Genomic DNA, 26,115 nt, shown 5'->3' with positions numbered 1-26,115 from the left:
AACAAAGACTAATTTCCCTCACCTGCACGTCATGGAAACCTTTAGAACATTTAATTTCAAATTGAATCCAAGAGTACCTTCTGGAGTGCAGCATTTCAACCTGGCTTTCGGAAATCCCATTTCAACCACTCATTTTACTAACGAGATAGTGTTAATGGCCCCATGTCGCAGAAAACCCGATGTCGGTGTCGCCGTTGTCGGAGTTGTCCATGCAGGAAAATTTCCCTATATATTTAGGCATATGTATATGCCACTCCTTGCTATATGACATGCGGTATTTGCTGGTTATTTTTCCACGCCATTCTATCCCTAAAGATGCTCATACCATGTCTCAGATTCTTGGCAACGTTATTCCGCGGAATTTTGAGGATGAGAACCAGAAACAAATGTCACGAAACAAAATACCGACATCGTATGCCTTTTATGTTTAGCCCTCTCAAACTTAAGTATTAAAAGGGCTAAACAATAACAGAAACCTAAAAAATTTTTTTTTTTACCACGGCCCCCGCAAGAGGCCGCATTTCTACCAGAAAACTCGCCTTTGTGCATAGCGTTCGCCACCAGCGTTTCCCGGTAAGTATTACGGTTACACAAGCTGCAGTTGCCGGGATGCGTGAGAAACAGTCGGGGATCTTTGAGTGCTATCACGTTCCACTCTTGAAGGTGAAGTTTAGGCAAACTCCAATTTTTTGTGCTGTTCATTACGTCGCGTGCATCATCAACAAAGGTGGTCGAGTTTGCATTATTTTTCTTGATTCAAAAAATTTTTGACGTTGTTGTCTAATTATTAAGTTCGATAGTATTGGACTGCTAGGCACTTCAGTCAAATGGATCTGCTGCTATCTGACTGACCCCGCTTGTTGATGCTCAGGGCCAATACTCCTATCACGTACCTATGAATAGTGGTATCCCGCAAGGAAGTCTGATTCAACCACTGTTATTTTTAATTTATATTGATGATTCGACTAAATGTGTGCTTGAGAGCGCCAGTATTCGCGTGTTTGCAAATTAATTTCTACTGTGCAAACCGGTCAGCTGTAGAAATGATCAAAATTCTTTAAATGAAAATGTTAACGGCGTGTCGAAGTGGTTCACTTTCTCGAAAATGAAGCTAAATCAGACAAAAATTGTCTTCATACGGATTACTAACAAAAAACAGCCCCTTGAGCATGTCCATTGAATTAACAGTATTTGCCTCATCCGCAGCGAAAATCCTATGTACCTAGGTGTTACTTTCACAAGCTGTCTAAGTTGTTCATCTCATAGTAATCGCATATCTGCTTGGGCACCTCCCAATATAGTATTAATTCACCACAAGTTGAAAAATTGTCTTTGTTCTGTCAAACTGCTTGCATATAGAATAATCATAGGGCCTCGGCTAGGATAAGCTTGTGTTGTGTGGGACCATGTTGTTAAAACCGATACCTAAAAACTCGAAAATATTTATAGACTTGCAGTAACTGCTATGGCCTTATGATTATCCAAGTCCTCTGATGAAATCAAATAACGTACTGTCTTTAGAATCTCGCAGGAACCTTGCAGAATAAAAATTATATATAACTTGCGGAACGGTAATTTCCAATATTATTCTAAATCTTACTTGCAGTATTGTCAACGAGACCTAAAAAACACTATCATCCTTACAGCATAACTGCCATATTTGCACATGCTGATTCCTTTAGGCACTCCTTCCCACAAGTAATATGCCAGTGAAACTCAACGCCCCATTACATATTCAATAAAGATGACGTGCACTTCCCTCTCCTGCTTACTTTTTAAGTAATTAAGAATCATCTTCTTCAATTTTGCAGGGTGCTGTCTGCTGTATCTTATAAAATATATGTTCTTTGTTATTTTGTTATGTGTCTCAGGTAAGCAAATTTAAGCAAATAACAAACCTTTATTTTGCATTCAGTTTCACTGCTTTTTACGGAGTTCATATTTCACTGGTTATAGAATCGTTGGCTGTTTGTGAAAATTGTATTTCACTCCTCCTTAAGCCAAACATGGTCTACAGTATGATTAAATAACTAAAATAAAACAAAAAAATATTTCACAGTTGGATAGGAAATGTTTCGTAAGTCGTTCATTCATAGTCTCTTGAACAGCTGCTCAATTCAGGCCACAAAGCGAAGTTTCGTGGTTTGGCTTTATCCCTGCGCACGCCTGCAGTATAGCTTGCGAGCATCAGCTGAAGGCGCATGATAGGCGAAAGCTCGTGTCTTGCACTTATTTCTTCAGCCCTTGTCCTAGTGCACAGTTTCTTTTTTTTTTCCTAATTGATATATTTTACGCCAGGATAAAATTTTCGAGCAAATAGTCCGCAGCATTCTGTGTAACGTTTTCGAACGGGCTGTCAGTATCGTTTGATGCGAATTCCTTTTCTTTACAGTTTGAAATTACTAGAATGCCTATCAGTGCATCTGCTACGTCAAATAACGTGTTCGTATTACTTTAAATAGAAGTGAAAGTGCCCTGTCATGGAACACGCGCCACTTGCACAAGTCCACGTACGTAGGTTACGCTGTGCGTGTAGTAGTCCTCTTCGCTGCTGTGGTAGCCGTAGAAACTGTCGAAGCCCCGACATGTCGGAGTGAGGCTTGTCTTGTAGTAGCCGATTCCCCACTGCATTGAGAATGTGAGGGAGAGAGGGGGACACGTCTAGCGTGCTACTCTAGCAGAATGCGATGATAAATGAAGTGATACACAGGAAGACATTAAGTTCAGCTAGTTGCTATAGGTATTGCTGTTAGAAAAAAATCACCGCCCCCTCCAGTCCGCGAAGATGGTCGAACAGCGAAGCTGTGTTAGTTACGCCGAGTGTAACATCATGCAAGGCAAACTTCGCAAGCAGTCTATACTGTAAGTTTTTTGTTTCACCATTGTTTCACCTCATTTTTGCTTTTGCGTGCTTCGCGTGGTAAACATGCTTTGCGAGCGCTGCCGTTTAAACTCGGCATCTCTGGCGCGCAGCTCGCGGTCGCGCTACGACTACGACCCCTTTCACGAGCCAACTCTCGCTAACGCTCAAAGTAGGCAGCTTCCTCCTCAGGAGTACGCACTACTCGTGCTCTTCCCATAGTTATAGCTAGGATGGAATTTGCGGAAGCACTAATCCAAAGCTCCGTATATTGGGCGCTAGGCCCGCCACTGTATATGCGGGCGCTGCAATGGTTTTGACGATTGGTTGGATTGGGATGACTGAAGTGGCTGCCAGTACTTCTTACTGGCGCATGAAGTGCGGCAGCCACGCGCTCCTAGTACCACGTTTCGATGGCTGGTCACCGTTCGTTGGCCGCAAACCGCCAGCATAACGTATGTTTCTTTCGCGGCAAGGTGGAATCAATCGTCGATAAATTCGATGCCCATCTGACTCGATCGCCGAAAATGTACCGTTTGACAACCATATCAGATTCGCGTGTAATATTGCGTTCTCAGATTCCAAATCACTTTCGCCCTGTTGAGGTGCTAGGTTTTCCTCCCCCGCTAGGTCACGTGGCCCCTTTTTAGCGAAGTCCGACAACGACGGCACAGGGTCCGCATAAACAGTTTCGGTGCAAAAAATCACCATTACATCTTCACAAAGTGGAATGGTTGTCATTTTTTTTTTTTTTGCGTTGCGAGTCTGGCGTCATTGTTCGTTCGAAGGTGCCCGGGCTCGCGATTGCTGTTTTCGTTCAGCATCGTACGAACGTTCTTCGTCGGTGGTCGTTTCGCGCCGGCGCCGTTTACATTCTGCTTCCTGTTCCCTCCAGCGCTCCTCGTACGCATGTTGTTCTTCCGGTGTACGAACTATATGTGTCCACCCCATCGACAACGCAGCTGTTTTTAGCACCGATACCTCTCCTGCTTATATGCTGCGATAACCTTGACGTCACGCTATTTTTCACGGTGAGCGTGCTAATTTGTGCCGCATTTTGACATCTACGCCACCAGACTGCGCCCATATGGGTTTGTTAGAAATCGCTAAGTCCGTTTCTGTTGCCGGACGCCCAAAAATCTACGGGAGGTTGGTCATATAGAGCTTTCGCAGGAAAATGTTAGGCGTGCATATACGGACACAAGAAGGGGGAAACAGACAACACAATGCCGAATAACAATTGAAGGGGTTGCAGTGTGGCGGAAAAAGAAGGTAAACACAGACCGTATCTGCACATGCTCAGGAAGGGGCATCGCCACCCGTCAATCTTATCTGTGCAAGCTCAGCAGAGGCAGCACTAACCGTCAATGTGAGGCACGCTTGGCCAACGCGAAACATAAATCTTGAGGCATGATATTTCATCTTTATGTAAGGTAATCAAATCCTGGCTATTGCATGCACTTCGGTTAGTAGTGATATGTCGATTCTGAGGGTTTACGTGCCAAACCCACGATTGTATCGTGACGCATGCCGTAGCGGGGTACTCTGGATTAATTTTGACCTCGAGGGGATCTGTAACATGCCCCGAATGCACTAGACACGGGTGTCTTCGCATTTCGCGCCAGTCAAAATGCAGCCGCCGCGGCAGGGACTTGATGATATTTTTTTAGAAAGAGAACGACTGCCTGGGAGTAAAGTACACCGAACGCTTCTGAAAAACTTTGTGAAGCTAAGCAGTTCTGTAGGTAACTAACAATACCGAACTACCGAGTCACTTTCTGCGAAACAATCACTAGGAACAGGGTCCCCTATTTATGACTTTTAGCCCAAAAAAGAACAGTTCTAAAGGTTAACAATTCAGTATTTTCGTCGTTGGAAACAATCTTCTCTATCTTCTGTCTAATTAGGAGATCGACAGCGCATTCCTTAACTACAGACGGCTTAGTTGTCACAGTCATAAAGTTATTGTGAATTAGCGACGAAGCTTTGTCTGAAAACATGCCTTCATTCATAATGACAAAACAACCTTCTTTATCGGATAATACAAGTCTAAGCTTCTTTGCTATTAGATAAGTCACCAGTTGTAAGATACGATTTGACCCACTCACTTGAGTACCGGTAGCCTTGATGCTGGCGATACAGTGCGAAATACAACGGAGGCGTTCTTTTTCATAGATAGATAGAGATAATTTATTTGAATGAAGGCAGAGAGGTCGGCCTGAACTAACGCGCTCTAGCCTGCTACTCTACATAGAGGGAAAGGTAACAGGGGCATAAAGGTGTGATGAGGGATGATGGTTCTTTTTCAGAAAGAAACCTAGTTATGCGGCGCCGTTAGTTTAACACATCTATGGGTTTCATGTGAGATGTAACGCAGTACTTCGGGCCTAGAGATGAACTACTGCTAGGTTTGTCATCTATCACGGCGTCTCCGAGGACCAGTACATTACTTGACGGTGACGAAGTTGAATAAAACTTTTCATCTTATTCGGTCAGAGCTCTCACAGCCTCAACCTCCATAAATATTCCGCGTGTTGATAGGTTGTCCTGCCCCATTCGGCATATATGCGGTGCTGGCGAATGCCTCTCTTAGCTTCACATGTTGTCCTTTTTCTCATTATTAATGCGAAAGCATTATATGTCCCATTACGCGAAAATCTGGCATTGAAGTCAGCTGCGGGTAGGAATGATGGTACCAAAAATGGCCGATGCTAAAGAGTAAAGCCACATCAATACATACTCGAAGTGGCGTAAAATTCTCAAGGAGGTTCCTGAAACAAAGTAAATTAATGCCTTTGAAGAGAATATTCGGTAAATTTCGGTCTGGGTGGAAATCGAACGCGGCCATCCGGGGTGTGAGACGAGCGCGTACGCTTCCCCGTGGCCGCGGCGGCTCCACGGGTCTGCTCGACAAAATGTGTGCCTAGATCGTGCGTCATTGTGCGCGTCACATCGCAGCCATTTGGCTGTCCAAACGCGTGGCCTATTGCGTGCGTCGTTGGGGACGTGACGGCGCAGCCGGTGGGTGGGAAGGGGTGCCACGTCATGAGTGTATAAAATAGTATATAAAATAAAAAGCATTACTGTCCGATAGTATGCCGCTGAGCGGTGCTTCTATAGCTATGAACGCCCCACCGGCATGCGAGTGCGTTAAGACGCTTGCGGCTTGTTTATTTGGCCTTGCCGAGTCGCAGTTAAGAGTCATGCATGCGACAGGCTCCGTGGACAAGGCAAGCGCACAAAAGGGCATTTCACTAAAACTGCTACAACGCTTCCGCATTCGCACAGGTAAGCAGTCTTAAGTGTCTCTGCTGAATTTTTGTGTCCGTGTCTGCACTTCTTACTCGTTAAGTAACATGAAATCATGGGCACAGCACATACGGCCCATTGATAGAACACACACAACGTTCAACACATAACCTACGGAAACAAACAGTGTCGTTGAGACCAGTGTCTAGCGGAAAAGTTAAAAGTGCTTTCGTAGCACGGGACGCGCACACGGCACTGGTCCATGGCGCAAAACATGTAGCTCAAGGCGCGATCACTGAACCACATTCGGTGTGGGCATAATGGAGCTTCTTTTCAGCCTGAAACAGATGCCATAGCAAAATATGTAGGCTATGCCAAATTTCTAATTACGTATTGCTCCTGCGCTATATTTCAAGAGAGCCAAAGAGCCATTTATTTACAAAATATGATAATTCTGCAGGTCTGAACGCCACAAGAACGCAATAGACCTCAGACTCTGCCCAGGCGGCGCTGCGGAAAAACCCGTCACCAGCGCCCCCATCGGCCCCCTGGCGCGAACTGAGTAGTGCAAGGAGAGCTGTCCGCAAGCGAAGGTGCATAGGCCACAATGGACCCTTCTCTTTCGTTTGTGTTGAGGCACGGATTCCTAAAAATCAAGGACCTGGAAAGCTTCTTCCGTCCGTCCACGCTTTCGGTAAAGAAGCTCAGCAGGGCGAAGTATGTGTACAATATAAAATAAAGTCTCAGGTGTTATTTCGGCGCGCTGCAACTCGCAAGTACAGAGATCATCAGGTTTGTCTATCGGCATATCAGCATAAAAATCTAAGCATTCCAAATTGGTTCATATTGAATGTCCTGAACACAAGACTTAAGTATCTCCTATATTTTTATGTATTTTATCGTAATGTTTTGTCTCGCAATTATTTAGAGAGAGTAAATCCTTTCATAGCCTTTTCCAGGGCAGCAAACAGAAAACGCTTTCCAAGGCAGCAAACAGCGTGCGATCACAACGAAAGTAAGCTTCCTACAGTGCCTACGCGCTGCATCTTTCTTTCTCGCAGGAGCGACAGCATCGCTCAGTACCTTAATTTGAACTTTTCGCAGAAGCTTCGAGCAACAAGCGCGCCCAAATAAATGTAAATAAACGTGACATTTTTTCTTTACACACGTGCGTTACATCGCAATTACTCATCCAGTGCTCCTACAGCAACTTTATTGCTCACATTTGAAAAACGCAGTCGAGCAGGCTCAGCACATTGCGAAGCGTGCTTGTTGTATCGGCGCAGGACATACAAAATACCGATAGTAGAAATGAGCTCGCGATACAACGATGCTCTAGAACCGGATTTTGAATTCATAAACGAGCCAAAATGTTTGGTTAAGCTGACCTGCCAAATCTCTCCGTTCCACTTGTTGAGTCAAGTGGAGGCGGACGTCTGTTAAAAGGTGCAGATATCGATGGTACATAAGCAGGATGGTTCGCAACGTCGTTTTTTCTGTTACCAACAAAGTGGCGGCAGCAGGTTCTTGAGTTTTCGCTTGGTTACCACGGTCCTCCGTCAGGGCTACGCAGCACAATTACAGAACAAAATTGTCGCACTTTCTCATGCGAGCCGCTGTGTTGTGGGGAATGCAGGTAATTCGATTACCCAACAGGTTGAACGGCCCGTATACAGCGCTCTCGCCTTTCCCCTTCATACGATCGCGATGGAAATCGGTAAAACTGAACGTTGTGATTCCGTCCTTCACGTTAATGGCATTTTACAACACGACAGTAGCATCGATTGCGGCGTTTCTTCGTAGCGTGCGGAGCTATCGCGGTTGCTGTCGTTTCCGCCATCAGTCTGAAGAGAGAGCCAGCAAGCGCTTTATGGCAGTTCGGCGGTGCGTCCGACTATCGTAGAAATTCATAGCTCTCTCTCTGGGTGTTAAATGCGCAAAACACTCGCAATATGGACCAAAATCTAGTTAAATTCTTGTTTCGCAGTCGCTAGCTGCATAGGCAATTTAGCAAGGGAGTCGGGCTTCGCACTACTCAATTACTGCCTCTTTGGACCGGCAGGTGGCGCTACGAGTCTTGCAAAACACCAGAGTCTCACGTCCATATACATAATGTATAAGGGCAGTACAAGTACATAGAGCCGCGAAAATGGATTGGCCTGACAATGAGCGATCTAGACTCGAAATTGGACGGAAAATATTGTTCGCCCATCATCATCATCATCATCATCATCATCATCATCAGCCTAGTTACGCCACCTGCAGGGCAAAGGCCTCTCCCATACTTCTTCAACTACCCCGGTCATGTACTAATTGTGGCCATGTTGTCCCTGCAAACGTCTTAATGTCATCCGCCCACCTAACTTTCTGCCGCCCCCTACTACGCTTCTCTTCCCTTGGAAACCAGTCCGTAACCCTTAATGACCATCGGTTATCTTCCCTCCTCATTACATGTCCGGCCCATGCCCATTTCTTTTTCTTGATTTCAACTAAGATGTCATTTACCCGCTTTTGTTCCCTCACCCAATCTGCTCTTTTCTTATCCCTTAACGTTACACCTATCATTCTTCTTTCCATAGCTCGTTGCGTCGTCCTCAATTTCAGCAGAACCCTTTTCGTGAGCCTCCAGGTTTCTGCCCCGTACGTGAGTACTGGTAAGACACAGCTGCTATAAGCTTTTCTCTTCAGGGATAATGGCAATCTGCTGTTCATGATCTGAGAATGCCTGCCAAACGCACCCCAGCCCATTCTTATTCTTCTGGTTATTTCAGTCTCATGATCCGGATCAGCAGTCACTACCTGTCCTAAGTAGATGTATTCCCTTACCACTTCCAGTGCCTCGCTACCTATCGTAAACTGCTGTTCTCTTCCAAGACTGTTAAACATTACTTTAGTTTTCTGTAGATTAATTTTCAGACCCACCCTGCTGCTTTGCCTCTCCAGGTCAGTGAGCATGCATTGCAATTGGTCTCCTGAGTTACCAAGCAAGGCAATATCATCAGCAAATCGCAAGTTACTAAGGTATTCTCCATTAACTCTTATCCCCAATTCTTCCCAATCCAGGTCTCTAAATACCTCCTGTAAACACGCTGTGAATAGCATCGGAGAGATCGTATCTCCCTGCCTGACGCCTTTCTTTATTGGGATTTTGTTGCTTTCTTTATGGAGGACTACGGTGGCTGTGGAGCCGCTATAGATATCTTTCAGTATTTTTACATACGGCTCGTCTACACCCTGATTCCGCAATGCCTCCATGACTGCTGAGGTTTCGACTGAATCAAACGCTTTCTCGTAATCAATGAAAGCTATATATAAAGGTTGGTTATATTCCGCACATTTTTCTATCACCTGATTGATAGTGTGAATATGGTCTATTGTTGAGTAGCCTTTACGTAATCCTGCCTGGTCCTTTAGTTGACAGAAGTCTAAGGTGTTCCTGATTCTATTTGCAATTACCTTAGTAAATACTTTGTAGGCAACGAACAGTAAACTGATCGGTCTATAATTTTTCAAGTCTTTGGCGTCCCCTTTCTTATGGATTAGGATTATGTTAGCGTTTTTCCAAGATTCCGGCACGCTCGAAGTCCTGAGGCATTGCGTATACAGGGTGGCCAGTTTCTCTAGCACAATCTGCCCACCATCCTTCAACAAATCTACTGTTACCTGATCCTCCCCAGCTGCCTTCCCCCTTTGCATAGCTCCCAAGGCTTTCTTTACTTCTTCCGGTGCTACCTGTGGGATTTCGAATTCCTCTAGACTATTCTCTCTTCCATTATCGTCGTGGGTGCCACTGGTACTGTATAAATCTCTATAGAACTCCTCAGCCACTTGAACTATCTCATCCATATTAGTAACGATATTGCCGGCTTTGTCTCTTAACGCATACGTCTGATTCTTGCCAATTCCTAGTTTCTTCTTCACTGCTTTTAGGCTTCCTCCGTTCCTGAGAGCATGTTCAATTCTATCCATATTATGCTTCCTTATGTCAGCTGTCTTACGCTTGTTGATTAACTTCGAAAGTTCTGCCAGTTCTATTCTAGCTGTAGGGTTAGAGGCTTTCATACATTGGCGTTTCTTGATCAGATCTTTCGTCTCCTGCGATAGCTTACTGGTTTCCTGTCTAACGGCGTTACCACCGACTTCTATTGCGCACTCCTTAATGATGCCCATGAGATTGTCGTTCATTGCTTCAACACTAAGGTCCTCTTCCTGAGTTAAAGCCGAATATCTGTTCTGTAGTTTGATCCGGAATTCCTCTAGTTTCCCTCTTACCGCTAACTCATTGATTGGCTTCTTGTGTACCAGTTTCTTTCGTTCCCTCCTCAAGTCTAGGCTAATTCGAGTTCTTACCATCCTGTGGTCACTGCAGCGTACCTTGCTGAGCACGTCCACATCTTGTATGATGCCAGGGTTAGCGCAGAGTATGAGGTCTATTTCATTTCTAGTCTCGCCGTTCGGGCTCCTCCACGTCCACTTTCGGCTATCTCGCTTGCGGAAGAAGGTATTCATTATCCGCATATTATTCTGTTCCGCAAACTCTACTAATAACTCTCCCCTGCTATTCCTAGTGCCTATGCCATATTCCCCCACTTCCTTGTCTCCAGCCTGCTTCTTGCCCACCTTGGCATTGAAGTCGCCCATCAGTATACTGTATTTTGTTTTGACTTTACTCATCGCCGATTCCACGTCTTCATAGAAGCTTTCGACTTCCTGGTCATCATGACTGGATGTAGGGGGCGTAGACCTGTATAACCTTCATTTTGTACCTCTTATTAAGTTTCACAACAAGACCTGCCACCCTCTCGTTAATGCTATAGAATTCCTGTATGTTACCAGCTATGTTCTTATTAATCAGGAATCCGACTCCTAGTTCTTGTCTCTCCGCTAAGCCCCGGTAGCCCAGGACGTGCCCGCTTTTTAGCACTGTATATGCTTCTTTTGGCCTCCTAACTTCACTGTGCCCTATTATATCCCATTTACTGCCCTCTAATTCCTCCAATAGCACTGCTAGACTCGCCTCACTAGATAACGTTCTAGCGTTAAAAGTTGCCAGGTTCATATTCCAATGGCGGCCTGTCCGGAGCCAGGGATTCTTAGCACCCTCTGCAGCGTCGCAGGTCTGACCGCCGCCGTGGTCAGTTGCTTCGCAGCTGCTGGGGACTGAGGGCCGGGGTTTGATTGTTGTGTTCATATAGGAGGTTGTGGCCAAGTACTGCACCAGGGTGGCCAATCCTGCTCTGGTGTGAGAGTGCGTTACCGGTTTTGGTCACCGGGATCAGGCCGCACTCCAGGCCTGTTTGTGCAATTTTCTCAGCACACGGTTCTTTTTTTTTTGTATTTTCCGGTAGAGAATTGTGCGGCCCGGGATTTGAATCACGGTCCTCTTGCACGGGAGGCGGATACTCTACCGTCCCCGCAGGAGTTAAATTAGAAATTAAATTATGGGATTTTACGTGACAAAACCACTTTCTGATTATGAGGCACGCCGTAGTGGAGGACTCCGGAAATTTCGACCACCTGGGGTTCTTTAACGTGCACCTAAATCTAAGTACACGGGTGTTTTCGCATTTCGCCCTCATCGAAATGCGGCCGCCGTGGCCGGGATCCGATCCCGCGACCTCGTGCTCAGCTGTCTAACACCATAGCCACTGAGTAACCACGGCGGGTCCCGCAGGAGTTGTACGCCTCATTTAACCTACAGTGGTGCCCTATTTGATCAGTCAAGGTGGTCTAATCTGAGCTCGGTTATACCGCACGGATGACACTCGGCTAGAGAACCTGGTATTTATGACCTGCACATGTGTGGCCATACATAATTGAAGATATATATCTTTCTTCTTTCTTATTTTATGTGGGTTCCCGAAAGAAAGAAAAAAAAGACAGAAAAAGGGGGAAAAAAAAGGAACATAACAGGTGATTTGAACTCGTGACCCTTGGATGCTGCCCGGAAAGGTAGCCCAGTCGGTTGGTTCGTCAGGCCCCAGGCTACTTTCAAGCGCCACAGCTCCTGCTCCGAGCCTCCCACTTACGTGGAAAGGGACTGATGTTGTCCGCGATAGTCGGTTTTTGCTGGTTGGAAGGCATACTTTCTTGGAAAAATGGCCACCCGAGGAGAAGAGCGAACTCGAGCGGCTTTAGAGACTAGGAAAACTGCCTTAAAATATTTGGACTTGAGGGAAAGCTTCGTTTACAAACTATAACACGGCAATCAGCACTCGAATACGACGAGAGAAATTATTGAGACGTGGAATATTCCCTTGAAATAAATATGGTTTGCGAGACAAATGCTTGTAAGTATTGAACCTCTTAAAAGATGAGGGGGAATATGCGCTCACCGAGAGGGCATCGTCCGTACGAGACCACCACCAGGCACCTTACTCAGACGTGGAGGACTCTGCGGCCGGAACAAAGCCTCCCGTCCCCGCTGACCAGAGGGGAAAATCGCTCAAGGTTGCGCGAACACAGTATAACTCTAGCGTCTAGGAACATCTTAACAGGTGCGATGGCGGCACGCATAGCGTGGGAAGCTAGCCGCCAGAATAACTATCTCAAGGACTGCTGCTGACGAGGGCGAAATACCTTCGTGTAATTATAATAACCCTAATAGGACTATTTTCGAAAGAAAAAAAAAAGGAAACGGCCCAGAGGGCTATAGTACGAGAGCTATGACTGATAATTTTCTATATATATATATATATATATTCATCTAATCTATGGGATTGCATGCGCGCGCTGTTGCTTTGTCTCTGCGTGTAGTAGTTAAGAGAGCCAGTTTAAGGGCGGAGAAGAAGACAGGAAAGGAAAGCAAAACTGCAGCGCCGTGGTTTTAAAGCGCACCCGTGGTAGAGAAACGGAAGGCGATATAAGCGTGCGTGGCCATGATACGCACACGACAAACTGCCTTAAAACATTTAGACTTGAGGGAAAGCTTCGTTAACAAACGATAGCACAGCAATCAGCACTCGAATATAATTACGACCCTAATAATAATTGTAAATATTCATCTCATCTATGGGATCTAATGCGAGCGCTGTTGCTTTGTCTCTGCGTGTAGTAGTTAAGAGAGCCAGTTTAAGGGCGGAGAAGAAGGAAGGAAAGGAAAGCAAAACTGCAGCGCCGTGGTTTTAAATCGCACCCGTGGTAGAGAAACGGAAGGCGATATAAGCGCGCGTGGCTATGATATGCACACGACAAACTGCCTTAAAATATTTAGACTTCAGGGAAAGCTTCGTTAACAAACGATAGCACAGCAATCAGCACTCGAATATAATTATAACCCTAATAATAATTGTAAATATTCAATTGTAAATATTCAATATTCAGCCCATCACCATGAACATAACATAGCAGCTTTGCCAAGGATTTTTAATGCAGGTACCTATTACGGCAATTTCACACGATATTTTGTCGCCACAAATCGTCTGTACACGCGGATATGTGTGGATATCTTCTTGCATCATACACGGTGGCATATGTGTTGCAGAAGATGCCTTCTAAGGGCCTCTGAAATTTTGAATTTATCATAACATATCATCGGGCAACAACAAATCACAAACTTTGATTATGCTTTGAGCATGACTATGAATAGCAGTAATTCCAGTTTTAAACACCATACCACAGCGAAGTTTTATTGAGCTTGAACCTTTCTGCGTCACGTATTCGTACGGGGTTTCATTTGTGGCTTCGGGCTATATTCCGGCAAATGTCCACTTTCCCTTTCGTTATTCTTCATCCGCCTTTTAAACTTACATATAGAACTAATCATTTCAGGACCGTTTAGCAGTGGTATCTCTCAGTTCAATCGCGAAAGGAAGTCTTGCCGGTTGCCGTCGTTCGCATCTGGCACCGACGCTGACTGCCCTGTGCCAGGTTCAGCGAAATTGACACCGACGACAATGAGAATGGCTACTACAGCTGCGCAACTAATCGATCACTGCTGAGAAGATGGACAATATTTCATCGGAAACCTTTTGAATAGGGATGGCGGGAGCATAGTGAATCTGTGCTGCTTTACACTTCAATAATATCAGATGAATGACTTTAACGCGAATAAGAGACCAAGGGACGGGAGCTTAGACTTTCACGTTAGCTTGCTAGAGACAAGTTTTGGCAAAAACGGTCGAGTCGGGCTCCATCATTTCTACATCGTTATCAACTATAGTTACGTCCAGGTGACTTAGTCAAATCGAGATTGAGCTTTTTCTTGTTTTTTTTCTTTTTTTGGCTGGCACACAGGCACAAAATTTTCAAATAATGTTTCTGTCTGGGGTCACCTGGCTAGCAGGGCATAGCCAGTTTGGGTGCTCAATAAGCCATGGTCAAGTACGCATGCAACGACGAGAGCAGAAAGAAAATATTAAAACAGAAATGTCAGGAAGAGATTCACTGAGCTATATTTAGAAAGAAAAAAACTTACCTTTCCAACGAGGTGAGTTTCGTATCCGATCTCCCTGAGATACTCGGGCAGAAGGCGCACGTTCAAAGGCAAGCCCCATGGGTCGGCTACGTCCAACGTGAACGCTTGCAACCCTGCATGGCACGGGTAGGGGGCCAGTGTGTAAGTGAATAGATTTTACATGCTGGTTTTCATACATTTACCGGATCGCTAGTTCGCACTCTTTCATTCCAGTTGGTCAGCTAGACCACAGGGGGAGAAATAGAAAGAGCAACAAAAAGAACTGTAACATTCTTGTCGTGTTCAGAAAACTCGAAATATATACGTTTTTCACGTCCCCTGTTCAGTAATCACGGATTATTAGGCTTTCCTTTCTTTCAGTTAGTCCTAAAGTCCCACGTGGCTTAACATTCTTACTAATTGTCCATGAGTTTTGTAACCCCAAAATCATGTTAGCGCTCTCCACATGTAAAGGGATGGCAACGCCGTCGCATCGTGGGAAACATTACTCGCGTAAAACGGTACTTCCGCCTTCGCTATACCGAGAGGCGAGAACCCGGTGTCACGAATAATTGTTTCAGGATAATGGTTTTGTGAAATCACTGCATCTTTTTTCCAATCTCTCGCGCATATATACATACGCGCTAATGCATAACACAGACGCGTGCGCATGCATATGCCATTCATCTTACTTGTTCTTGTTTTTTTTTAACAGAAATCTCACCTGTTCGTATGGCATACAGTCCGGTCAGGAGGGCCGACCTCGAAGGTGTGCAGGACGGCTGCGCGTAGAAGCTGTTGAGTATGATGCCGTCCGCAGCCAAGGCATCCAGGTTTGGCGTGGGAATCTGAGAGGACCCGTGAAAGCTGACGTCGTCCCATCCCTGCGATCATCACGAACGTTAACGGTGAGTGAGAACATGACTGCTGCTCATACCCACATGCACGCCAAACAAGCATTAGCAAAGTATTCCTGGCTATGTATACGGCAGCCTTGATTATGCATATCTCATAATTTATGAATCTATGGGGAAAAAATCTACAGGAATGACCTCTTAGTCAATTATTTCCAGCTCAGAAAAAAAGAGACGCTGAAATGAAGATTTTCTGTATCCAGCAAGAGATCTTAATAGAAACACAAGTAGCTAGCCCCGTTAGTGTACGTTCGCTCACGCCACTTTGTTTGTGCCTTATGGCTGCTTCGTCCATAGCTGTGAGCTCGTCAGGGGCTTGTTCCTCTTAGCAATCACAGCAGCAGTGGCGTAGCAACGGAGGGGGGGGGGGGGGGGGGGGCCGTGGGCCCCGGGTGCAAGGGGCCAGTGGGGGGCGGGGGGTGTCATATACGTCTGAAGACACCCGGAAATTGTCTATATCCTTGCCTTCCTTGACTACACCCGGGGGGGCGGGTCTGACAGAATACCTATGGGCCCCGAGTGCCAGACGACCTAGCTACGCCACTGCCCAGCAGAGCCGTGTTCCTCTTAGCATTCCTCTTAGTCCCACAGTGGATTGCTCCTTTAGTACTCCCACCGCACCAATCTCGTTGGGGAGCGTCAGTTTTCGAAGGGGAGATTCCAAGTTCAAAGTCAACTGTTTCATTTTAGCAGTGCCACTTCGAAATAATAGTGATCGTTAACAGGAAGCCACTATGGCAAGAATGATGCTCCTATATGGAAAGTACCTATAACTCTGTCGCTATGAAAGCAGCACTCAATTTAGCTGCCTTTTTATGGGTACTGTGATTTCGAAGCATTTTAAACTATAGTAAGGCACATTTATTCAAGCAGGTGAGCAATATAACCTGCGCGATATCTGGCCAACATTAGCCGCCGCAGGCAAGTTATTTTGCATCTACAGGGCATATATCTCTGTAAAGTTCTAAAAACAGGCAATAATTACAGCATTAATTGGTTAAATATGACTAGCTATCCCGATATAACAAGTTTCCGATGAAATGGCCGTTTGAACAAACTAAAAACAGGAACTTCGCCAAGACAGTAGAATTGACAATTCGGACTAACGCTGAGAAATACGCCTATGCTGTTAGAGATAATAAGGCTGATTGATATCGGCGGCGAGAAGTTGTGGCTCCTTCTCCTGATTGTCGTCACAGCCAGGACGATACTGTCTCCGGCGTCCTGGCTGTACGCCGTGAAAACTGACAAAATAGCCAAGAACAGTGATTTTACGACGGCAAATACGCGGGGATTTGAAGAGTTGACTTTAAGGACAGCTCGTCTGTAAACATCAATAACTGCCGATAGGCCTTTGAGGTAGCTCTCAGATGTCGTTCAACAGTGATTTTACGACAGCAAATACGCGGTGATTTGAAGAGTTCACTTTAAGGGCAGCTCGTCTGTAAACATCAATAACTGCCGATAGGCCTGTGAGGTAGCTCTCAGATGTCGTTGAAGAAATGACATCATATCTAGCTAACAAACACATGTCGACGATTTGTAGCCGCGCACGAGAGAGCCCATCATTCTTTGAAACGCTGCTGGGCCACTACACAAGCCGAAGGGCATCACTTTAAATTGAAAAAAGTCCATCGGGTTTAACGAATTTTTTCTTTTTGTGGTCCAAGTCATATACAGAAATCTGTCAGTATCCTGACCGTAGGTCAATGGAAGAGATATAGGTAGACCCTTGGTGATAGTCGAGGGCGCCGTCAATTCGCGTCAGAGGTTAGACGTCCTTTCGTATAATTTTTTTAGCGTGACGGGAGTCTACGCAGAAGCTCCAGCTGCCTTCCCTCTTTACTAGTACGACCTGTGACGCTCAGATACTGCAGGAAGGTTCACTGATGCCTTTCATCGGCATTTTTTCGACCTCACGCTGCATCACTTGCCGTTCACCATGGGACACGCGATAAGGACGTCGTCTGATGAGGCTGGCGTCTCCAGTATGGATCCGGTATCCAAGTCAAAGAAGTCGAGATAAGGCATGAACATGTGCCTAATATTGGTCGCATGTGCTGGAAGGAGGCCAAGCGCGATTATCTTCGTAATGTTTCGATCGGCTGTACTACGTGAAGTCGGGAATGCAGCGGGGAACGACACATCGCCGGCCGCTAATACAGAAACAGCAGGCTCATCGATAGAATAGATGATGGCCAGAGTAATGCCGTCTGGGATAAGTTTCACACATCCGCTTAAGTTCAAGATACGAAGGCAGGCGCGAGTAGTAATTGTATGGGTAACGGTGACACTGCTGGCCAGTGTAACGTCAATAATCGCAGTTCGGGGGTAATCTCCATTGGGAATAGCAGGAAGAGACGTTGGGTTCACATGCTAGATGAATGTAATACACGGAACACAAACATAGTCGACGTGTGGTTGGAGCGTCATAGTAGCGTGGTAGGTCAAAGTGAAGCCGGCAAGTTCCACAATCAATAATGGCGGAGTGGGCAGGTAGAATGTCCATGCGGAGGATCACTTGATGAGGGTGGTGCTGGAGCACAGCAAGTATTACTGATGCCGTGCAGCGGCCGGCGGTACTTATTCGTGCGAAGCACATCCCAAAGACGGGAAGTGTTCCTCCTATGGCTATGCTAACAGGGTGTCTTAATCTGGGGCATAGTCTTTCACTATCTAGTTATCAAAAAGTGGCTTTAAATTACACTTTCCCACAAATGTATTTTGTTTGGTTTTGCAGGTGGTACATCTCTTTTTTCTTTAGAGCACCTCGATCGCCAACGAAAAGCTTTTGCTGCATATGTCCACGTCCCTTTCCGGGAAATAACAAACAATATTTTAAAAGCGCATTTCAACTCTGCAATGATATTTAGCGTGGGCTTGCCGCTAGTTCCTAAAAGGTGCACGCACAGAATCTGTTGTGTAGATTTAGAGGTAAAAAAAAGGTCACCAATTCTCTGAGTGCCACTTCTTAACATGTTGGACTCTAGTTACCCAAATCACAAGTAACACACACCATTATCTACAACAATTAACTTACCAAGTCGTCTGCCATAATGAACACAATGTGAGGCTGCCGTTTGACACGCCCCGCTGGCAGCAGCAAAAGCAAGAGTACAATGCAAAGCATTCCAGCCAATGCTACGCCAGCCATTGTGGTACTGCAAAGAAAAAAGAAGAGGGGGGGGGCAAGGAGGGAGAGGTTAGTACAAGGACATCTGTGCGCAGGATCTTTAACGATTTTAAACAATTGTTTCGCTCATTCATTTTTTGCGATCTGAGAATTAGTGACCGATATAAGATCCGCATGTCCTAACGAGGCGATCCACATTGGCAAGGCCAGCCCGCATATTCAGCCTAAAGGCGGCTCCTGCTGGGTTAAATGTATGCACACCTGTCAAGAGAGGCAGGCCTTCGGCAAATTAAAGCAGACCGCTTTAACCAGAATGAGCAAGGGGTGTACCTGATCATCGAAGTCACTAAACTGAGATAAAACAATACTTATGCGCGTTCCAAAGAAATAACAATCCCTAAATTAACATACTGCTTTAACGTAAAACTAGTTCCAGAACTGAACGAATACAAATAAGAGGGACCATCACGAACACTGTTTCATGTCCACAGACATATCAAATGTCTGTGCATCGGCTTCACAAAAGCTTGCGTTTCTGCGGCGCAAGCTGGAGAAAGCACTTTCTGGATTAGAAATTCTCTCGTATAAAGCGAATATTTTGCCGAATCAGAAAATGCGTCAATAGGTTGGGACCCGTTCTGATACTGTTATGATCAACCTAAGTTTTCCAAGAAGCCATCGACTACCACATCTGCTGACGGAAGGATGCCCCACCAGCAACACGCAGCTGTCACGGTTGATGTTAACGCCTCATCATTCATTTCTCTTCAAGAGTTGAACGTCGTCCTTCTGACCATCACGAAGTGGCCACTCATCGGTGAAAGGGCCCTCGTCGAAAACTATAGGGGGAAAGTGCCGACCACTTGTGGTTGCCTCCAATTGTGCCACGTCGGAGACAGGTGCGCCATGTTCAAGCACAATGAGCAGCGCATAGAAGACATGAGCACCACGAGCAGCACGCTGACAGCACCAAGAACACACATTGTAGAGCAGTGAGGGGCGGCAGAGGTGTTGAACGATTGGGCGTTTGTGACTGGCCAGTGGATTCCCTCAAGGAGCCAACGAGGGGTCATTTAAGGTCTTCCTGGTCCGCGTGTTCGATCATAACCACTCAAGACTCGGATAAGAGTCGCAACCAAGCGTCAATGAAGTGAACACATTATTTTGATTCTTTCGGTCGTCACGATGCCTAATAAATTGCGTAAATTAATTAAGTAAATTATTCGCCTCCTATAGTGGCACAGTGACAACGCACCCGCCTGCACCGACGTATAACACTCCTGCAACAATGCAAAAAGCAGGCAGACAGCCTTTTCTTGGGGAGATGAAGCAGTAAAGGCGACATGTTAAAGGAAAGTAATTCAAAACTGTGCATTGAAGTCAGCCAGTTACATCCCCTCCTGTGAGTCTTTCAATCTTTTAAGTACAAACGGTTCTTGCACGTCCACAGCTGATAATGTGTGCAGAAACATCCATGCCTTATATGTTTCCAATAATAGTTTCTAATAAGTTTGGTATCCCATTTATCAATGTGTAAACCCGTTAACGATATCCTCTGAGATTGCTACATTTATAAGTAATGAAGTACCGTGCTACTTGCGAAAACATATCACCTTGGGATATTAAAAGAAATTTCTGAATTTCAACTATACACAATACGCGGTTTATTTAATAAAGGACCACAAGGAGCTTTGTTGCAATGACACAGTTATTGCGAGTTTTACCTACATACAGGCAAGAAAACAAAAACAAATCTGTCGACAACAAAATTCTTGTTCCTTTATTCACCTGCCACTGTGGCAATTGTATTCTGCTGCTAACACAAGGCGAGGGGTTGAATTACTCGCCATGGCAGTCGCATTTCGATGGGACTCATAGGTAAAGAAAGGTCTTGCACTTAGATTTAGTTCTTCATCATTTATTCAACCCTTACAACTTCAACCCCAACAGTCCAAAGACTGTTGGGGGGCGTGCTTATGCTAAATCTAACAAGCAATACTAACAGCAATGGAAAGCAAAGGGCACAATTGTAAATCAAGCATCTTTCCTGATACTTCGAGTGTGTAAACGTTTATTGAATCAATATGTATTGTTCAACAGCACTGCACAAATAAGCATGATCGTGCATAGCAGGTACCCTACCGTAAGATGGTTCTACAGATGTATAAACGTCAAGACATAAATACTCATACCACATCAGGCACACAGCCCGAAAAAAAATAATTTTTGAAGAGTTATCCCTTCTGGCGGATATCAGTCGGCCATGAGCAGCAGGAACTTTACTACAGGGCATTTTGTAACACTGCTTATGATAGAATGAAGAGACTGAAGAGACTTTTAATACAGTACATCATGCTACTCTAATGAGAGGAACGATGAGCAAGAAAATTTCTCATAGAGCACTTAGGTTCAACCGTAACTTTTTGAAAGACAGAAAATTTCAGGTGAGAGCTGGCGGTACATTTGGCCCACCCACACCAACAACACAGGCATACTACAAGAAGTACTATAGTCCATGGTGTACTACAGTCTACGGAAAATCTATTTTATACAGAAATAAAGAACCATGCAGCGAGCTCATGACAACACTGTAGACTTTCTTGGCCGGTCTGGCTTCTCGCTTTCTGATAGGTCCGCGTACATCGACGTCAGAAAAAAGACTAGAATAAAGAACTACCCCAGATTGCACATTATGCTCCACATAGCTGGACAAATATGCCCGCAAGTGAACATCCAAAAATCCTCAGCTAGTGTAAGACCAAGACGGCAGAGCCAGCACTGGGTGAAACAATTATGTCATGCCTGGACACAAATTCTACACCTGGTGGAAAGAATAATCTAGGAATCATAGAAGGTGGACGAACGGATGCCATAGAAAATCGCAGATGCTGCACTCGTATCCGTGGTTTTGAATTACCAGCAGCGCACAAAAAAGACAACTCATTGAATACAGGCATCGGATACTGACAGGTCTTTCCAACTTTACCATGCTTGAAAGCCTCTACGAAAAAGAGCAAATGAAGAAGCACTTAAACAGAGTATAGATGCAGTCTGCGGCACAAATTCTTTGCCTCGAGAGCTCAGAACATGGTCCCAAGATACTATACCAGATGACATATGAGATGCCCAAAGATGTCTACCCCTCCCTTCAGAAACGCAGCCTTGGGAGCAGCTGAACTTGAAACACAACAGGCCCATACCATGCAATATGGAGGGAAAAAATTACGCCAGGAGACTATATGCAACTTCCAAACACACAAAGGAGGTTGCTAATCTTGAAGATACAAACAATCAGGCACATATAGTAAACTGCTGTGCCAATAATAGTGTAACAATAGCATGACACTACATAAAATTAAGCACCATACCAATGGGGACCATTCCAGGATATCCTACACCAGAAAAGCTGAACTGAAAGCAATCAAAGCAGCACTTGCAGTGCAAATTTGCAGACTATAACATCCTGCATGTCTGCATGGATTCACCAGAAACTGTCGGGGTCTGCACATTACACAGGAGAATCAGGAGATTTGCACGCGACTTGCAAGCACATGGCCAAAAATTGAATTACAGGATACATAGCCATTCATATATTCCAGGGCGCAAGCGAGCTTATGAGCACGACATAAGGACTGAAAAGTGGACGAGTTGGTGTGTATTCATTATTAACTAAAGCGCAACAGATAGACAACGGACACGAATGAAGCGCTCTGCGTGTTCACTTCGTTCTTGTCCATTGTGCCACACACGCACACACGCACACGCATAGGGGCTGCCTTCCAACTAAGGTTTATTGTACAAATATTGCAATTTATAGTTTACCAGAAAAAAAAAGACAGCTTTGAAGCCTAGATAAGAAATTGGTGTTTAATGCGACTAAATAAATAAGAACGCTACAGAAAGAAAATACAAATAAAAATTCGAAGTGCAGGAGAAAAATCATTACAATCGCCAATCGTGCATGCCAGCACCTTTCAATAAACACTGTTCTTATTCCAATGGACACAATGATGACCACAATGTTTCTTTTTCCCTGGGCGTTTTTTTTTTATTGTGTTTGGTTTCGTGAAGCACTAGTCTTTATCAGGCTTTCTTGCTGTACTACATTCTGGTAACCTTGATAAATCACCGCATTTTCACAATAAACCTTTTAATTAGAAGTTAGCGTACTCTGTTCTTACTGTTTCACACTGTACGCCCTTGCAACATTGCCCGAATTAAAAATTTTATAAGGCACACAGAATCATCATAAGGGCTCTTAAAATGACTTCTTGCAGTCTAGAAAAATAAGGGATAGCGAGGCTGCAAACGGCACCAGAGAGCACATGGACAAACCAGAAAACCGAGGTGATCTAACAACCGGAAATTTAATGTACATGCCAAGTAAATGCTCGCTGACAAGCAATAAACCGAACATACGCAAAAAAAGAAAAGCAAAAATTAATGTGTGTTGCCTGACAGGAAATGCATCCATCTCTACCGGAAGCCATGCTGACAAGATTCTCCCCGTGTCTTTACATCTACAGCTTCCATAATTTTCTGCACAGAATGCTAGCTTCTTCCTCCAATGCATGTCGAGAGTGTATTGTAGAGGAAGAAGCTAGCATTCTGTGCAGATCGGCTACCTGAAGACATTATGGAAGCTGTAGATATAGAAACACTTGGAGAATCTTGTGTCAGCAAGGCCTCTCTTACGCTTTCAGAGATGGATGCGTTTCCTGTTGGGATCTGTATGGACACACACCAGTTCTTGCTTCTCCTTTTTCTGTAACTTCGATTTATGGCTTGTCAACCAGCATTTACTCGGCATGTTCAATAAACTTTCATTTGGTAGCGTGCCTCATGATCGTTTTGGTCTCTAGCAGAAAGGTGTTCGTTCGTTTTACAGCGAAACTATATACGCCTAGGCGTATTAACATTAACCATATGTGACATTAACCATATGTGACATATGTGATATAAAGCAAATGAAATTTACACCTATGGTTCCCCGCATATGACAACAGCTATCTACACAAATTGAAAACAAAGCCTTAGGTAGCTAGGGATAAAGCCCACTTCCAGTTTCCTGTCTGCGATTTTTATTTTATTGCTGTTCGATGGGGGCGAAATGCGAAAACACTCGTGTACTTAGATTTAGGTGCACGTTAAAGAACCCCAGGTGGTCGAAATTTCCGGAGTCCTCCACTACGGCGTGCCTCATAATCAGAAAGTGGTTTTGGCACGTAAAACCCCATAATTTGATTTTATTGCTGAAAAGATTTCCGCAAAATATGTTTTGTTCATATGCTTATTCTTGATGATGCACATTTAGGTAAGAAATAAACATTCTTATGGGAATTTATATGTCTCTTCCTTTAACGGCTAAACATGAAGAACTTTGGATGTACATAAATATGAGATAGTGCGAGGTGTTGAAAAAGAAGTAATAGTGCCAGTGCTAACATCCGCAAATGCAATTCTGAGCTTAAGTTCAGACGCTTTGTCGGGGTCCAAATATAACCAAAGGTTGGCGGGCCGATTGGAATCGGGGCCAACTGCAATATCGCAAATCAGGCAGTGAAGGGTGACATAAGTTCGGTTTCTTTTGAAGTAAGAGAAGCACAGAGCAAAATTAGTTTTGAATCTCGCCTTTCAGTCTTGGTGAGTAGCTCTGAATTCCCGGACTTGGGAGCATCTACCTCGGCGGCCATGACTTCTTCTACGTCGAATGTAACGAGCAGAGTGGCACGGTGCTATGTCTTGTCTTGTCTTGTGTCCCAGACAGTGGCTATGTACTAGATTTGCTTACTTCTTTACTTCCTTCTTACTATTATGGCGCGTACCCACTACGGGAGATTGGCCGAGAAGCCGGTGGTTGAACGGGTGGGGCGGGGGGAGAAAACTTCAGGGAAAAAGCATATGTGAGGGAACAGTTGAAATTATACAATTAAACACGCTAATGTTACAGACTTTATTCCTTGGAGGAAAACGTGCGCTATTTAAAAGGAGAGCAAACTAGAAGGTAACAAATGTATTTATTTGAAATAGGAATTTTGAAATTAATAAATATTGAATCAGTAAATTAATGAAGTATTCTCTTCGTGTCGCAAAGGAACTCGCATAATTTTGCTCGCCTGCTCCCTCCGTAAACAAACGCACGTATCCACTACTGGGGATTGGCACTTAGTTCGAAGGAGGAGGAGGAAATAACTTTATTGCGTGCCCTGCGAGTAGGTAGGGAGGGCCAAAGGCCCCGCCTAGGTGACGGCCAGGAGTTCGTGCGTCCGGGCGTCATCCTCGGCCCGCTAGACGGCCCATAGTTGATCCTCGAGGGCGGGGCTGAGCAGCGCGGCTGAGCAGCACGTGCGAAGGCTGTTGCTAGAGGCCGCGTTCTCGTTATTGTTATATATCCCTCGGCATTCCCATAATATATGCTCCAAAGTTGCTATGGATTCACATGTGTTGCATTTGTCCATTCGATATATATCCGGATATATGATGTCATATGAATATGAGATATATGATATATGATATGGATATATGATGGATATATGATGTATGAGGATTCGAATACGTCCTAGTTTGTAACTGCCGCCATGCGACAGACTGCTTTTTGTCAATCTTGCGCGAGGTCGACCTACAGTGTGTCGTGATGTCGTTATATGTGGTCATTCTGTCCTCCCACTCCTACTCATTTGCCGCACCATCACGTCCCGAGTGTGCCGGGGCGTCACTTGCGACTGCGACTCGGTCCGTAAGCCCTCGAGCTGTGTCGTGTGCCGTCTCGTCGTTGCCGTTCTGCGGGAGGGTGTGATGTATGTCTTTCTTTTGCAATCTTGACCTCCTGCAAGAAGAGCGCGTAGTGCCTCCGGGGAGATTCAGCCGTTGGCGAAGTTTCTTATTGCCGTCTGAGAGTCGCTGACTATCACAGTTGCGTTAGACTGAGCTACTGCGAGCGCTATGGCTACTTCTTCCGCTATCTCGTTACTTGTGGTGCGTATCGTCGCGCACGTCTTACACTGTTTCTCGCTATCGATTACGGCTGCCGTAAACCCCCGTCTGCGAAAGTATCGAGCCGCGTCTACGAAGACTGCGTCCTTGTCGCTGCCGAATTTCTTCTGTATCTGCGTCGCTCTGTTGTCTCGTCTGTCCTTATTGTGTTCTGGGTGCATGTTCTTTGGTATGGGAGGTATCACCATTGTTTCCTTCGTCTCTCTCGCGATGTCCACCTTGGCACCGTGCTGTGTATGGTAACGTATGTATAGTCTCTTTAGGATGTGTCTGCTTGCTCTAGTCTTAGAGAGGCGTTCATATTGTGCCGTGCATTGCGCTTCAATGAGCTCGTCTATCGTGTTGTGTAGGCCTAATTGTAGCAACTTGTCCGTCCTGGTGCTGATCGGTAGCCCTATGGCTAGTTTGCATATTTTCCGAATGAGGCATTCTAGTTTGATCTTTTCCGCGACCTGCCATTTCAAGTACAGCGCTACGTATACTATTCTACTTATTACGAAGGCCTGTATTAACCTGATCGTGTTTTCCTCTCTCATCGCGCTGTGTTTGTTTGCTATCCTTCTGATTAGCC

The 26,115-nt window shown here is 45.1% G+C and overlaps 1 protein-coding gene across 1 annotated transcript in view; it reads right to left on the bottom strand.

Annotated features, from left to right (window-relative positions):
* LOC129387811 (arylsulfatase B-like) overlaps window positions 1–18,572 on the bottom strand; it is a 24,598-nt gene extending 6,026 nt beyond the window's left edge. The window contains exons 1-4 of the mRNA XM_072286128.1: window positions 18,459–18,572; window positions 15,229–15,388; window positions 14,526–14,638; window positions 2,515–2,625 (exon numbers count right to left, since the gene is read on the bottom strand). Coding sequence (XP_072142229.1) covers window positions 2,515–2,625; window positions 14,526–14,638; window positions 15,229–15,388; window positions 18,459–18,572 — 498 coding nt within the window. The remainder of the gene's footprint in view (window positions 1–2,514; window positions 2,626–14,525; window positions 14,639–15,228; window positions 15,389–18,458) is intronic.
* Between the last annotated feature and the right edge of the window lie 7,543 nt (window positions 18,573–26,115).

This window comes from Dermacentor andersoni, chromosome 2, assembly GCF_023375885.2.
Source record: "Dermacentor andersoni chromosome 2, qqDerAnde1_hic_scaffold, whole genome shotgun sequence".
In the NCBI taxonomy this organism is placed as follows: domain Eukaryota; kingdom Metazoa; phylum Arthropoda; class Arachnida; order Ixodida; family Ixodidae; genus Dermacentor; species Dermacentor andersoni.
This window is presented reverse-complemented; position numbering and strand designations above follow the sequence as displayed.